Raw genomic sequence first — 16671 nt, 5'->3', positions numbered from 1 at the left:
TATTTACAACAACCATCTTTACTATGCACAATTTTGTCACTGGATCTTTGTGTCCACTTCTTGAACGTAGATTTCCAGGGGGGCGCTGAATTTTTTTTTTTCTGAAAAGGGGGCAGTAGGCTAAATAAGTTCGGGAACCTCTGCTTCACATGAACACACATGAAGCTGCCTTATACTGAATCACACCCTTGGTTCATCTAGGTCATTATTGTCTACTCGGACTGGCAGCAGCTTTCCAGGGTCTCAGGCAGAGGTCTTTCACATCAGCTGCCAGACACATCTTCAACTGCAGGTGCCAGGGATTGAACCTGGGACCTTCTGAATGTCAAGCAGATGTTCTACCGCTGAATAACACAGGCTCTACAGCAAAAACCTAGAAGTAATGGTTTTGGTACATTTTAATATTGGGTGTTCCTTGGCTTGACCTTAGGGTTGCCGGGTCTTACTTTTCTATGTGCGCGTGCTGCGATGACATCACCCAGAAGCGATGTCATCGCGTCTGGCATATTGGGGGCAGGGCCACTATCATTTGAGGGGAAAACATAAGAGTTTTCCCTAGAATGATTGAGTGTCCCCCCCCCTGCAACGTGCCTGGCACGATGACGTCACCTCCGGGTGATGTCATCACACCAGGCATGTCCCCGTGATCCTGGCACTTTGGGGGTAGGTAAGGGGCCTGTCAAGTGGGCAACCCCCTAGGGGGGGGGGCTGGCCACTCTACTTGACCTGTCTGGATGTGATTCCATACACTGGAACGCAAGGAGGAAGCCAACCCATTTCCAGGCCCTCCATTCTTACCCATGGGACAGTGAGTTCGATGGGTTATACATTTGGCTAACAAGGATTTTCTTTTCTCTGTCCCGACTCTCCATTTCCAAATATTATTTGATGGCGTGAAATAAATCTCGTCCTCGACACTGTTTTATCATTTTATTCGCTTTATCATCCCTACTCTAAATCATTTTTTTCTAAAATAGATCTCAAATCTTTAACCTGTCTCTGCACTGACACAGCTCCAACTACGGTGTCCAACCTCCTAGTGGTGGCTGGAGATTTCCTGGCATTACAACCGAACTTGAGGTGACAGAGATCAGTTCTCCTGGAGAAAATGGCCGCTTTGAAAGGGGGCCTCTATGGCATTACACCCCATTGAAATACCTCCTCTCCCCAAACCCTGCCCTTCTCAGCCTCCACTCTCAAAATCTCCACGTATTCCAAACCCAGAGGTGACAACCCGAGCCCCAACCCTCAGTCTCCCCTGCACTTTTCCAAGGTCTGTGATATCCTGCTTGAGACTGAGCAGGCGTGTCAGTGTCTGAACACATCTGACGAAGACGATTCACAAGTAAATTTGCATTATGCCGAGTAATAAGTTCATGCTTCCACACTTGATTTAGGGGTAGAATAAAGATAGCACAGCTGTTGTTGGTGGTTGTTTGTTTTTTTAAAGAAATCCAACAAAACATTGACCCTTGCCCTGCAAGGATTTGAAAATTTAAAACGATACACAAAATGCTCTAAAATTCTACTGGGCTGCTGCTACCACGGGAGGGCCAGTGTACAACCTGACCGTGTCTCTTTGTTAAAGTTTTTAAAAATGTGAATAGGATAAATGATAGCGACCCGATCCTGCATGCGCTGACTCAGATGCAAGAGAGCAGCAACACGAAACGCTGGGGAAACCAGGAGGTGATCTCCAGGCTCTTGGTCATTCTGAGATACACAGTCGGGGGCTGCAATCTCCTGCACATTTACTGTGGTGTGTAAATGCTGTTCAATACAGCTGCCTAGCTTCTTAAAAAAAGCAAAAGAAGGATTCTGTTTTACTGGGGACCGGGAGCTGAAAACTGTATGGAGGTTGAACCCCTTCTCCCTTTCCTGAGGCAAACTCAAAAAAACTTCTGCAATTTGCTTTCTGTGGATGGGCTAAGAAGTTTGACCTCATCTGTCTAAAACATGTAGCCTTCTGGGAAAAACTGGCTTTGCAGAGAGAGAGATCCTTGGGCAGCAGAGAGAGAGAGAGAGAGATCCTTGGGCAGCAACCATTGGCACACAATCCAGTAAAATATGCCCTCTGCTGCATGACTGGGTTGGCCATTTAACTTGCAGGGAAATTTCTTGAAGGGCTACTGCCCTACAGGACTGCCAGTGGCCAAGCTCCAGCAACTCTGCCAGCACCTCAAGGGCCATTTGGCTCAGACCCTTCATGGATAATCGGTGTCAGCTCACCCATTGTCTTTTCCTGCACTGCTGCCATTTTGTGAGATGAGGTGAGCCAATGTCCACTGTCGGTGCCATGGAGTTCAGTGGCCCCTAGACCGCTGGCTTGTAGGGGTTGCTCAGGTGGGCTCGTTCGGGGGCTCTTTGCACTTGCCAGTCCGCTGCTGCTCTGTTGAAAACCACACCTCTGCATTAAATGGTCCTGAAAATTAAGAAATCCTACTGCTCTATGAGGCTAGTGGGTGAGAAACAATTAGCATTCACCTACAAATAATCACGTCTGTGTGAGTCCCCCCTCTCAGGGTACGTGCGTGTGCGTGTGTGTATGAAGGAGAGTATAATTATGGAATTTCACAATTCTAATCCAAGTCCATAAATGATTGCTTTGTGACATTTCTTTTACGAATCAGTCCAAAGAACCAAAATAACTATCTTCGTTTTATCATGTGAAAAGTGTCCAACTCTACCAAAAAAAAAAAGAGTGTCTTTTTTTTGTAGGCTAGGAAGAGAACTGGGAAATCCCTGCCTCATCCTAACAGTCTGTGTACCTTTGATAATAGCTTACATGGCAAATAAAACTTTACAACAACATGGCGCATATACCATATATACAACAGATCCGGCAAACTTTCTTGCGGCACAAACGCTTTCATCTAGCTACTACGAATGTCGTCGGGAATTGTCAGATTCTACAGGCTGCTTTGCCGTTCTGCAAAGCTCTGAAGAATACAAACACTCTTTTTTTTTGGCAGTCCGTCTGGAAGAGAAGTCCCGTTAAAGTTGTTTGGTACCGTTTGGCTGTGGAGACGTCCCCGTTGAGGGCTACCAGAAAGGGGTCAACTCCACTTTCACCAAAAGCAAAGAGGGGAAAGGAAGGAGCTCAGGCCTACCATAACCAACGAAACAAACCAGCCTTTCCGATTGCAGCGTGAATTGCGCATGGGTGTTCTGCAGAAAATTCGCTCAGTTTTAAGCATGCTCAGGTTTCGCCGCCGAACATTCCCAGCCGGTTGCTGCTACCTGATTCCATTAGAGGTCTTGATGGCATGAAAGGAACACGACCCGCTTTGCCCAGGAAGATACACAGCAGTGGACTTCCGCAGCACAACAGCGACATTCCGCCACCTGAGCTCTGAAAAATAAAATATTTTCTGTGGTTCCCCAAGGCTCGTTTGCCCCCTAGCTTTTAATTCCAAGCACCTTTCGGATCCTCTTAACTTTTCGTCCTTGTTTGGCAGCTCCCAAATGCTCCGGGAGACCCTTCAGTTAATTTCTCCCTCTGTGAACTCCTCCTTGATGGACTGTTTGCGGGATTTGCAATCTGGCAGGTCAAAGCCAAAGTCCGCCCATTCATCGGCTCCACTGCGGTTGGGTATGGTGATTGTGTGGCGCACGCGGAAATGCACAGCTTCCATGACCCGCTGCCGTTGCAGCTCCCCGGACGTGCCGATGGAGATGGTCGAGGCGTTGCTGCTGGAGCGGATCAGCTGCTGGGCTCCATAGTCGTGGCCCTGTTTCAGTTCCTGCAGGCCCCTCCAGATAATCATCCGGTATTGCTCTGGGATCTTCAGTGCTCCGAGATCCTGCCAAGGAAGACATGGCCAAGATTATAGGGCTGGAGCCTATGGAGCTGTTCTGTTAATCGTAGCACCTTCCTCTTGCACAAGGTGCCTTCCTCAGAGCCCCCCTGTGTGGAAGGGGCTACTGCTAGAGGAACAAATCTATAGGCTCCAACCCTGTTATTCCCAAAGGGTAGTCATTACTGCAAAATACAACAGGAGTCCCATGGCACCTTAAAGACTAACAAAATTTTATTCCAGCATAAGCTTTTAGGAGTTCAAAATCAATGTCATTAGGTGCCTGAGAAATTCAGCAATGCAAATGAAGCACTTGGTGCATGCTCAGAGGAACTTAGCTCAACATCTGATGAAGTAAGCTCTGACTCAATGAAAACGTACACTGCAATGCACTCTATCCTTAAAGAGGTCACTGAGCTCCTGTTTTTTTAAATTTTCATGACTGTTTTTCACTAAAAACTCAGTGGGTCGCAACTGACTTCCAGCTATTCCGTGGGTGCATATAAATGAAATCATTTGGGCTCAAAAAGGGGGTGAAAGAATTGGGTGAAACCATTTGGGACTGCATACCCCGCATTACAGCTCTGCATCAAGGTTGCCCCAAACCCTTGCACCGAAAAAATTAAGCAGTTACACAAACTGAGAACTCTGTTCATGCCCAGAGACACACAGTCCAACATTTCTGAATGCAAATGTTTCAGACTGAGATGTTTCAGAAAACTAATCTGAATCCCTCTTTTGGCTTTCATGTCACTTAGAAATGCTGTTTGTACAGGAGCAGATTGGAAGACAAGGAGGCTGCCTGCAACCAACACAGGCTTTCCCTTTATCTCGAGAGCCAATGGCAAACTCCTTGAAGCCTCATGGGGGAAAATGACCACATTTGGCTAACTAGTAAAGGTAAAGGTTCCCTTGCTCAAAAGCCAGTTGAATCCGACTCTAGGGTTGCAGTGCTCATCTCCGTTTCAAAGCCGAAGAGCCAGTGCTGTCCGAAGACGTTTCTGTGGTCATGTGGCCAGCATGACTAAACACCAAGGTGCACGGAATGCTGTTACCTTCCCACCAAAGTGGTACCTATTTATCTACTTGCAATTTCTTGCTTTCGAACTGCTAAGTTGGCAGGAGCTGGAACTAGAGACGGGAGCTCACTCCGTCATGCGGCACACTCGGGTCTCGAACTGCTGAACTACCGACCTTCCACAGCCTGCAGTTCAGTGTCTTACCCACTTGAGCCACCACAGCTCCTAACACACTGTTAATTCAGTTAAAAGAAATGCAATGAGCTATTGGAAGCAGGGAGTTTAAAAGTACTACGTCCAGCCCAGTTCAATAAGCATAGAAATCTGTTTTAAAATCAAACAAACAGCAACACGCTGCACTTATTGGGGTTAGTTGTAAGCAGTGTTCCCTCTAAGCTGAGTCAGTGTGAGCTAGCTCACAGTTTTTTAGCCTTCAGCTCGCACATTTTTGTCTTAGCTCAGGAAGGACGGCCCCAGAGCAAACTAATTTATGCCGTAGCCAAATCGCTCGCTCACCACTTTAATGCCAGTGGCCCACAAACTAGAATTTTTGCTCACAAGACTCCACAGCTTAGCGGGAGCATTGGTTGTAAGCAAGGTTTGAGTCTAGGCAAATGTGCCACTGGCCCCAGCTGCGTATGGAAAAATCAAGATATCTGGACGACTGTCCTTTTCCATTCAGTTCTCGCAGCCCAGAGTGGGAAATGGCTCTACAGCCACTTGTGCAATACTAAGATGCAAACCAGAGAAGGCGGCGTGATACAACCTGATCCCATCTGCTTTCAGAAGCTAAGCAGGGTATAATGCTATCGACCCTCCAAAGCAGCCAGATCTCTGTGGTTTGGGGACCTGCTGTAATTCTGGGATATCTCCAGCCCCCATCCGGAGGTTGCCAACACTAAAGTGAGGAGGGGGAGGAGAAGGAGGAGAATGCTGTGGCCAGGCTGTTGTTGGGCCTCTCTAGGCGAGACCATATTCAGCCTGGTCTGCAAGCGCTGCACTGGCTGCCGATAGCATACCGGATTCGCTTCAAAATGCTGGTTCTCACCTTTAAAGCCCTGAATGGCCAGGGTCTGGCTTACCTGAAGGACCGTCTCTTCCCGTATGTTCCCTCAAGAGCACTACGATCGGGGAAGCTCCATCTCCTGGGAGGGCCAGGTCCCCGAGAGATTAAGTTTGCCTCTACTAGGGCCAGGGCATTTTCGGTGGCGGCTCCTACGGCCCTGGCAGAAGTTTGAGACAGTGTAGTGGGGGACCACGCTACTGAGACAGCTGGCCACCAAACCTGGGGGGGTTGTCCCCATCTTGGATGATTAATATAGGTATAGCACCGTATTATTGGAAGGTTTTATTGTGATTTTAAATGTTTTATTTATTATATACTGTATTGTATTTTGCACTCGGCTTTGCCGCATGTGAGCCGCATTGAGCCTTTGGGAGGGCGGGATATAAATCAAACTAATAAATAAATAAATAAAGGAGAATGGGGAGGGGAAGAAGAAGAGTTGGATTTATACCCTGGATTTATACCCTGCCCTTCACTCGGAGCCTCAGAGTGGCTTACAATCTCCTTCCCTTCCCCTCCCCACAACAGACACCCTGTGAGGTAGGTGGGGCTGAGAGAGCTCTGACTGAGAACTGCTCTTGAGAGAACAGCTCCGAGAGAACTGTGACTGGCCCAAGGTCACCCAGCTGGCTGCATGTGGAGGAGTGAATGAACGAAAAGGGCTCCACAAAGAGGGACCTACAGCAGACGCCACTCAAAGGGCCATCTTTTGACACGATTCCCAGCCTCTGCCTCAGTGGAATGTGTGATTCGTGGCCAATGATAAGCCTTGCCTGGCGGTCACATGAGCCCACCCCTCCCACTTCAGTGCCCACCCTGAAAACACCCTCCACACTTTAAGGGCCAAATACCCCAACGGGAAATCTGTGAATAGCTATCTTGTAGCGGGAGACAAACGCTCTGCAGGGGTGACTTGGATTGTGAAACTGGTGAAAGGTGACAGGGGAACCTTTCCTTCCCCGTGCACCCCGCCCCCTAATTAGGATGAGCCCCACCGCCACGGGCACCATCTGGAATGTTGAGAATAGCGAAGGTCCATCCACAGACTTCCCGTCGTTGCTTGGCAGCGAGAACTACAGCCGAGAGAGACAGAACCCGGAGAAGAGGTCGCTTGCCCCAGAAAGTATTTACCTCGATGGTCAAGTTCTGCAGGTGGTAAATCGTCTGTAAGCCTTGTGCAGTGAAATAGTCGATGCAGTTTGAGCACCCCAGTCCTGTCAAAAAACTGCAGAAGGAAAACAAACGGGGACACGAAAAGCCGTGGTTAAAGCCTCTGGAATGGCTGCATCAGTCACGACTCTCTTCTCGCAGGTGGAGCCAGTGGTGGTGGATCGGGCCCTGGCTTGGGCACCATCCCATTCCCTCCCAGGGTTGCAGTTTTGGGTCCCAGTCAATGTACTGGGCTCTCATTCTGCAGCGGAAGGGCTACGTCGCCAGCTCTGGGTTGGGAAATCCCTGGAGATTTGGGGGTATGAGTATGAGGAGGATGGGGGTTCAGGGATTATCCCAGAATCCTAGAATCACAGAGTGGGAAGGGGCCGTACAACAAGCCATCCAGTCCAACCCCCTGCTCAATGCAGGATCAGCCTAGAGAGCATAGAATCGGAAATTATACTCAGCAGGGGATAATGCAAGAGAAGACATTTTCTCCAGGGCAACTGATCTCAGTCGCCAGGAGATCAGTCGTCCTCCCAGGAGGTCTCCGGCCACTGCCTGGAGGCTGGCGACCCTAGCAAGGACTGCTGCACCACTCAGATCCTACAACTCTTAGTGCTGCAGTGGCACATCTGGGGAATCCCGGCACATTGCTGATGCTATCCGGACATGGCCACTGGATGAGCAACAGAGCAGCTCTGGGTTGGGAAATTCCTGGAGATTCGGGGGTATGAGTATGAGGAGGATGGGGGTTCAGGGATTATCCCAGAATCCTAGAATCACAGAGTGGGAAGGGGCCGTACAAGCCATCCAGTCCAACCCCCTGCTCAGTGCAGGATCAGCCTAGAGAGCATAGAATCGGAAATTATACTCAGCAGGGGATAATGCGAGAGAATCTACCTCCCAAAGCAGACATTTTCTCCAGGGGAACTGATCTCGGTCGCCAGGAGATCAGTCGTCATCCCAGGAGGTCTCCAGCCACCGCCTGGAGGCTGGCGACCCTAGCAAGGACTGCTGCACCACTCAGATGCTACAACTCTTAGTGCTGCAGTGGCACATCTGGGGAATCCCGGCCCACTGCTGATGCTATCCGGACACAGCCAGTGGATGAGCAACAGAGATCTCCATCACGTAGAGTGCAACAGCCAGGTGAAATGGGCATTGAAAGGGTGCTTGGGGGAAAGTGTGAATCTGTGGTGGCCAAAGACCTCTCAAGCAAGCTCTTCCTGGTCATCTTATCTACCCTTAGACACACACCCCCTACTGAAATGGAGCCTAAATCAGCATACTGGGTGGGAACAAACACACATCCCCCCCCCCCCCGGTTATTCTCCCTTCAACTCCTACACTTTCTGTTGTTGAATTCTGGACTGTAAACTCCTCGGGGCAGGGGCCTTTCTTCTTCTTTAAGCCCCGTAAACACTGACGGGGCGACATTACTGTTTTCGATAATGACTGTATCGTTTTCTTTTTCTAACCGAGTAGCGGTGTCTCAGGCAGGACTAGCAGCCAGTTGCGACAGGTGGGTGGTGAATTGTTAGTGTCAGGTTAAGGCGACAGGAGGCACACACAACGCGCCCGGCGAATGTGTCCCTACCTGATGAGGCTCGGGTCTGGGTTGTAGGGTGGAGGGGGACTGCAGTGCGACCCCGAGACCATTGCCTGGGAAGAGTGCCCTCCGTTCATATCTCCGTTGGACTGCATGGTGTGGCTGTTCAGCATTCCAGGCCCTGGAGAGCAAGACACGAGCTGGTGGTCACATAGAATCATAGAGTTGGAAGGGACCTCCGGGGTCATCTAGTCCAACCCCCTGCACAATGCAGGAAATTCACAAATACCTCCCCCTCCACACCCTCAATGACCGCTGTTCCACACCCAAAAGATGACAAAAAACCTCCAGGATCCCTGGCCAAACTAGCCTGGTGAAAAATTGCTTCCTTGCCCCAAAGTGGCGATCAGCATTTCCCTGGGCATGTAAGAAAGGGCCACGAGAACTAAGCGCTGAGACAACCCCTCCTGCCCTCCCTCTCACGGTCTGCCTAAGGTCACAGAAACAGCATTGCTGTCAGATGGCCATCTAGCCTCTGCTTGAAAACCTCCAAAGAAGAAGTGCCCACCACCTCTCGAGGAAGCCTGTTCCACTGAGGAACCACTCTAATGGTCAGGAAGTTCTTCCTAATGTTTAGCCGAAAACTCTTCTGATTTAATTTCAACTCATTGGTTCTGGTCCAACCTTCTGGGGTAACAGAAAACCATACCATCCTCTCCATGACAGCCCTTCAAGCACATACCCAGTTCCTTCAACCTGTCCTCATAGGACTTGGTCTCCAGACCCCTCACCATCTTCATTGCCTTCCTCTGGACACTTCCCAGCTTGTCTATATCTTTCTTAAATTGTGGTGCCCAAAACATGCCTAGGTGTTTGTGCTTTTCCAAAACAGTGTAGAAGGGGGAACAAATATGGTCCAAATGGACCAAATGGATGGACCTTCCTAACCAATCCCATTCTCTTTATGTCTTCGCTGTCAAAGGTATGGTTGACAGGGCCTTTTTGCCGGTGGCCCCCAAGGGAACAAGGCTGTAGTTTTTACCCGTGAAATTTCAGGCAGTTTTCATTGCATTCTTCATTGTTATATGTTATGTTGTTGTATGTATTATATTGTGTATATGTACATGTACTGTGTTTTGTCAAATGCAAGATTGTTTTTCCCTAGATGTGCCAGCAAAAAGAGAAGGGTGTTCATCTTAGATTCACAAACATGCTACAGTTATGTCCAATAATTTACTCTTACTCTTTTCTACATTATTACATTGCTTGTGTGTTATTTTTATTACACTGTTAGTGGAATGTTGTTCCTATTGCATTGCTTTCATTGGGTAGTCTGCCTTGACCCTCAGGAAGGAAGGCAGACTATAAAAGAAGGAAGGAAATAAATGCATCCCATCCTTGCTGGAATTTAGGTGTTCGGCTCAGAAAGAGCTTTTCCAAAGAAGGCTATGAGGTTCCACAACAGCCGTGCTATTCAAAAATTGCATACTGCCACTGTTTTCTCTCTGCGGCTCATTTTTACTGGGTTTTCCTGGTTCCGTTTGTATTGCCGTGGATTTGAAGTGGCCGCTCTGTTACCTCTGGGGATTTTGCATCCCCTCCCGTGCACCTTTACACAATGCCCTCCGTGCAGCACACTTGCTCAGTGCCTGCCTGCTGTTCCGTCAAAGAACACCAGACTAACCAAGCACAGGGACTTCCACCTGTGGAGCGTGATTTTGAGCACCCGAAGATGCCTTATACTGAATCAAACCCTGGGCCCATCAAGGTCAGCCTTGTCTTCACCCAAAGAGTGATTAACACTTGGAATTCACTGCCACGGGAGGGGGTGGCGGCTACAAGCATGGACGGCTTCAAAAGGGAATTAGATAAGCATATGGAGCAGAGGTCCATCAGTGGCTATTAGCCACAAGGTATAGATAGGGGCTCTGGGGCAAGTGATGCTCTGTCTTCTTGGTGCTTGGGCGGGGGGAGTCAACAGTGGGAGGGCTTCTAATGTCCTGGCCCCACTGGTGGACCTCCTGATGGCACTGGTATTTCTGGCCACTGTGTGATACAGAGTGTTGGACTGGATGGGCCTTTGGCCTGATCCAACATTGGCGTCTCTTATGATCTTATGTTCTTATTTAAGCTGGCAGCAGGTCCCCAGGGTCTCAGGTGGAGGTCTTTCACATCACCTACTACCTGGTCCTTATAACTGGAGATGCCGGAGATTGAACCTGGGACCTTCTGCAAGCAAAGCAGATGCTCCACCACTTAGCCATGGGCTCTTCCCGACACTAATGAACACATGAACCTGCCCTATGCAGAGACAGAACTTTGGTTTATCAAGGTCAGTATTACCGGGTGAGACTCATGCGGGCTCTCCAGGGTCTAAGGATGAGGTCTTTCACATCACCTACTGCCTGACCCTTTTCACTGGAGACGCCAGGGATTGATCCTGGGACCTTCTGCATGCAAAGCAGAGGCTCTTCCACTGAGCCACAGCCCTACTTTCCCATTTCTCCCCTCCTGTGGCAGTCCCAAATATCCCTCCGAACCTGTTCCTGTGGCCCCCAGGAACAGGTTTGGAGGAGTATTTCGGGTTGCCAAGAAAGGGGGATCGTTGGCAAAATTCTGGTCTGGGGCAGAGATCTTCGGCATGGTGAAAACTCGGGCGATTTCTCACTAGAGCTGCCTCACAGCGCAGTGCCGTTTGCCCCAACACAAACATGTCAATTTCACACCCGAGGCTGCGGGGCTGCATTTGACCCATGGCTTCGCCCGATTTCCTCCGCAGTTTCATGATCCTCAAAAACCAGGATCACGAAACTGTGGAGGAAATCGGGCGAAGCCCCGAGTCAAAATGCAGCCCCGGAGCTTCGGGTGTGAAATTGACATGTTTGTGTCGGGGCAAACGGCGGCTGTGCTGCAAGGCAGCTCTAGTGAGAAATCGCCCCTCTAGTTGGCTGGATCCAAGAGGAGGCCCGCAGTGCCTGGAGAAAAGACCCCCCCTCCCCTTCCCGAAGTCCCACATAAGCAGTTCTGAGCTTTCTAAGGGAAGAGGCAGACAAACACAACATTCCCATTTTGGGGCACGAGGCGCCTCACCCATCGGCCCGAGATTTGGTCCCACGCTGGAGCCGTGCTGAGGCGGCTGCCCCACCAGTTGGTTCACAGACGGCAGTTTGTTGATCCCTCCCGTGTGGAGCTTGTTGATCGGTGACAGGACGGGGCCGTATGAGGAAGGGGACTGAAGGTGAGTTCTACGTGAGAACAACCAGAATCGGACAATCAGTAGAAATCGAACATGCTGAAGCAGGGGTCCCCAACCTCTTTTGAGCCCGTGGGCACCTTTGGAATCCGGATGGAGCACGGTGGGTGCAGATACAAAATGGCCGCCGCAGGAGGTGGAACCAGCCACAAAGTGATTACCACAGCACAACTTCAGTCACACCGTGAGGATCGCCATGGTGCGGTGGCAGCTGTCACCAGAGCAACGCGTCTAAAAACCTGCACAGCCAATCAAATCTCCAATAGCCAGTCAGAAGCCTTGCTGGGCAAAAGCCCCACTTTCTAAAGACACTTGGAGGGCGTCAGGTTGGGTACTCTTACAACAAAGGATCATAGACCTCAGTGTGGCTTTCGCCCAAGACAGTTTCCATGTGTGTTTGGAAGAGAGAAGAAGAGATTGGATTTATATCCTGCCCTTCACTACCCGAGTCTCAGAGCAGTTTACAATCTCCTTTCCCTTCCCCTCCCTACAACAGACAACCTGTGAGGTAGGTGGGGCTGAGAGAGCTCTTTTGAGAACTGCCTTTGAGAGAACAGCTCTGAGAGAACTTGTGACTGACCCAAGGTCACACCAGCAGCTGCATGTGGAGGCGTGGAGAGTCAAACCCGGTTCTCCCAGATTAGAGTCTGCGCTCCTAACCACTACACCAAACTGGCTCTTGAGCGGATCATTTAGAACGTCAAAATCTAGAGAGTTATTTGGATGGGGAGAGTTTTTGGAAGCCTCCTAAAACAAACCCAGACTGTGGAAGTAACCGAAGCTTGTTTCAACAGTTAGCTCCCCTTTCTCTCACTTCCCATGTACTGAGTTTAAACAGGGCTGTCAATGGGCCTGGAGAAAAATGTCCTGCCCCTTTAACAGAGGTGGAAGCTAAGCTGGGTCGACCCTGGTTAGAACTTGGATGGGAGACCACCAAGAAAGATGAGGGTTGCTATGCAGAGGCAGACCATGACAAACCACCTCTGAACCTCTCTAGCCTTGAAAACCCTCCGGGGTCACTTTAAATCGGCTCTGATTATGGCTCTTTCCACCACCAATATACAGGCGGAGCTTTTCATGGCATGGAAGGGAATAGCATCCACTGGGAAAATAAGCAGCTATTAAAAGGGCAGGACACTGTTTTCTCCAGGCCGGTTGGCAACCCTAATTACTGTATATGGCAAGCTCTGGTGGGACTCACTGGCGCTGAAGGAGCTGCTGTTGCTGTTGACGATACGAGTCGACCAACTGCTGAGGAACGAGTTCGACCAGCTCCAGGCTCTCCTTGATCTTCATCAGGATCTCGAAGTTCTCTCGGCCACGGACCTGCATCAGAGAAGACAACGCTGGGCTCCATCAAGGGAAGAATTGGGGAGGGGGGGGATTCGTGTGCTGGCATTGATGTCGTTTCCAGTACAAACCGGAAGTGATGTCTTTAGACCAGGGGTCGTTTCGTAGAAAAAGAGCTAGGGGAACTCATTAGCATAACTCATTAGCATATGCCACACCCCCTGACATCACGGGAAGTGTGTCATAAGGCCACACGCCCCGCCCCCAACGGTCCCGGGCGCTGCCACCGGCCTTGCAGCTCCACTGCTGAGCCCCGTGAGGGGCCCGGCGGTGGCCCTGTAAGGCCGGCGGGAGTGCAAGGAAGCCCCGCCAAGGCCCTCCCTGGCCCCAGGCAGGCAGGGGTGGGGAGAGGCAGGGAGGAAGCAACTTACCCTCCCTCTTCTCCTGCCTCCTCCTGGCTGAATGAGGGCCGGAAGCGGGGCGGCCGGAAGCAGGGGGCGGGGCTTTGTCATGTGCCCCGCCCCCCGTACCTCACCCGGGGGAACTGCGATCCCCCGCGATCCCCCCCAAAATGACCTTTGCTTTAGACACTTCAGGGTTCTATGGTTTTACCTCAGCAAAGAGAAGAACTGGGCTCAGTGCTTCTGCAAACGCCGACTACTTACCGGCACGTAATACGTTTCCTCTTCCCCGTGCCTCCGTTTCTTAATACCAGCTCCCAGGGCCGGAATCCCTTGCGGACTCTGCTTGAAAGCTGGGGGAGAAGAAAAACAAGGAAGGCTTTTGGGCAGAGCTCGATCTGAGCCAGGCTTCCCAAGTACTTACCGTGATTCAGCGGGGGACACAGACGTCCTCGCAGGATCATTCCTGCGTTAGGGACGTCTGCCAGGAAGTGCCGTTGCCAGGAAGTGACGCCGGGTGACACTCTGGCAATGGGGCTGGAAACTCAATGGTTTGTTGTTGTTCAGTCGCACAGTCGAGTCCGACTCTCCGCGACCCGCATCTATGACACTGTCTAACCATCTCATCCTTTGCCGTCCCCGTCTTCTTTGACCTTCAGTCTTTCCCAGCATCAGGGTCTTCTCCAGTGAGTGCTCCCTTCTCATTTGGTGGCCAAAGTATTGGAGCTTCAGTTTCATTACCTGGCCTTCCAGGGAACAGTCAGGGTTGGTTTCTTTTAGGATTGACTGATTTGATCTCCTTGCAGTCCAAGGTACCATAGAGTTTTCAGTCCCATTGCCAGAGCGTCTCCTGGCGTCACTTCCTGGCGACGGCATGGTGTGTTACAGGGAGGAATGGTCCGACCGGGGAGCATGTTTCCCCCGCCGGATCACGGTAAGTACTTGGGAACCCTAATCTGAGCCAAGGATGGGCCCTTCTCTGATGGGGCAAAGGCTTCTGGGAAGCAAGTCCCATTGGCATGAAGAGGGGTACCTGTCTAGTTAAAAATAGTGCTGGGATCTCACGCCTGCTTCTTTTGACCCACGTGGTGCTTCCGTGAGGCGTTCCAGTCCTCCAGCCCTGAACGAGCATCTATCTTCTTGCACAGGGCCCCAGCCTCAGAGCTTTCAGAGAGAATCAGTTCCCGCACCCTGACTTACTTCGCTTGTTGGGGTTGCCGTTCTTAGCCGCGCTCTCGTTCAGGGCTTGCTGCTCTCGGTAATGGTCCTCGTCCGCTTTCCGGTCTCGGCCAGGGCAAGCGCAGATCCGACCTTCGAAGGACCTTCGTCCCAGAACCTGCCCGCTGAGAGGCAAAGTAAAAGTCAACCCAATAAGCTGGTAATGTCTCGGAGGGCAGATGTACAATCATGGAGGTCGCTGGTGTGATGATGTCACTTCCTGGTGGAGGGAAGGTGCAGCGCAATCCCAGAGGATTAAGGAAGGGGGCGGTGTCGTCACAGTGCCCCTCTCAGCAGAGTTATGCCCTTCTAAACTGCAATAGGATTCTAAGACTGCCAGCTTCCAGGTGGGGCCTGGGTAGTGTTGCCAGTCTCCAGGGGGTGGCTGGAGATAACGGGGTTTCAACTGATCTCCAGGCGACAGAAATCAGTTCCGCTGGAGAAAATGGCCACTTTGGAAGGTGGACTCTATGCAGGGCTATTTTTGGGCAGGAACGCACAGGAACGGAGTTCCGGCTGGCTTCCAAGTTGGCCACGCCCAGCAGGAACTAATTAGCATAATAGGCCACACCCAACAGCAGAAACTCATTCGGATTGGCTACATTAGGGGTGTGTGGCCTAACATGCAAAGGAGTTCCTGCTACAAAAAAAGCCCTGGGTTTTGACAACAAACAAGGTAAACAGAATAACAAGCAAAAGGTGGGTGTGGCTGGATAACCACACTTCTGGTAACATGGGAGTGCGGCCTGATGTGCTAATGAACTATGCTCTCATGGGTGTGGCTGGATATGCTAATGAGTTTCTGCTGTTGGGTGTGGCCTATTATGCTAATGAGTTCCTGCTGGGCTTTTTCTACAAAAAAAGCCCTGACTCTATGGCATTATACTCCACTGAAGTCCCTCCCCAAACGCCACCTTCCCCAGGCTCCACCCCCTAAATCTCCAGGTATTTCCCAACCCAGAGCTAGAAACCCTAGGCCTGGGGATCTCTTGGAACCAGATTTCCAGATTTCATAGATAAGTTCCCCTGGAGGAAATGGCTGCTTTGGTGAGTGGACCCTATGGTATTATACCCCAATGAAGTCCCTCCTCTCCTCCAGGCCCCGCCCTCCCCAGGCCCTACCCCCAAATCTCTAGGGATTGCCAGCCCAAAATTAGAAACGCTCCATCGACTCACTCTCTGGTCTCCAGGGTGATGATGATGAGGATGGGCCGCCTGTTCATCCCGCCCACACAACTGCTGTTGCACATAAAGTTGTAGAGGATGGTTGTGAATTCGGTACCCACCTGCTCAAAAAGGGGGGAAAGGGTTAATTTCTCATGCCTGTGCAGTATAGCAGTATTTATTTCTACAACGGTTGGCAGTTATACATATGAAACATGCACGGTGCTGATTTACTGAGGCATGGAGAAAGCTGGGAAAATACGTATGTTTAATGGAGACAACCCAAAGTGGTACAAACATTAAGCATTGGTGTGTGTGTGTGTAATTCACACGAGGGACACTGAAACAGAGATTTCTCAGGCTGATGCGAGAAGGATGAGAAATACGAAAATAATCCTGCTACAAATGGAATTCCCTTTGTTCATGAGCTCACTAGGTGGGCTTAGACCACCGACTGCAGCTTCAGGCCCCCGTCTGCTGCAGGGGGACCCATACTTCGGAACGGTAGCAGGAATATATATATTGCATGACGTATGCTGAACTCTCAGAAATCAAAAGTATTAATCCCTCCCCCCCATCGAGACCATTTAATGGTGGCCCAACTTACAGGACCGGTGTCAAGCACCAGCTGAGCAACTGAACCGTACTTCAGGATGTCCCGCCTTGTAATGTTGCCTGTCTCCTTGTCCCCTCTTGTGTGTGCACGGGGGTGGTGACCTTATAGTGCTGTGGCCAGGTTTACAATAACATGATGTAATA

At 50.6% G+C, this 16671-nt stretch overlaps 1 protein-coding gene across 2 annotated transcripts in view; it reads right to left on the bottom strand.

Moving 5' to 3' along the window:
* Positions 1-3403: 3403 nt before the first annotated feature.
* Positions 3404-16671, bottom strand: part of TP73 (tumor protein p73) — a 58627-nt gene continuing 45359 nt past the window's right edge. The window contains exons 4-11 of one of the 2 annotated variants that reach the window (XM_015418662.1): positions 15925-16034; positions 14731-14873; positions 13795-13883; positions 13041-13165; positions 11677-11831; positions 8635-8767; positions 7014-7107; positions 3404-3803 (exon numbers count right to left, since the gene is read on the bottom strand). In XM_015418662.1, the coding sequence (XP_015274148.1) occupies positions 3483-3803; positions 7014-7107; positions 8635-8767; positions 11677-11831; positions 13041-13165; positions 13795-13883; positions 14731-14873; positions 15925-16034 (1170 nt within the window). In that variant the 3' untranslated portion in view covers positions 3404-3482. The remainder of the gene's footprint in view (positions 3804-7013; positions 7108-8634; positions 8768-11676; positions 11832-13040; positions 13166-13794; positions 13884-14730; positions 14874-15924; positions 16035-16671) is intronic. The other variant, XM_015418663.1, reaches the window with a different exon arrangement.

The sequence above is a fragment of the Gekko japonicus genome, unplaced genomic scaffold, assembly GCF_001447785.1.
Source record: "Gekko japonicus isolate JY-2015 unplaced genomic scaffold, Gekko_japonicus_V1.1 scaffold558, whole genome shotgun sequence".
Classification (NCBI taxonomy): domain Eukaryota; kingdom Metazoa; phylum Chordata; class Lepidosauria; order Squamata; family Gekkonidae; genus Gekko; species Gekko japonicus.
Note: the sequence above shows the minus strand (reverse complement) of the source record. Positions and strands in the feature narration are given on the sequence as shown.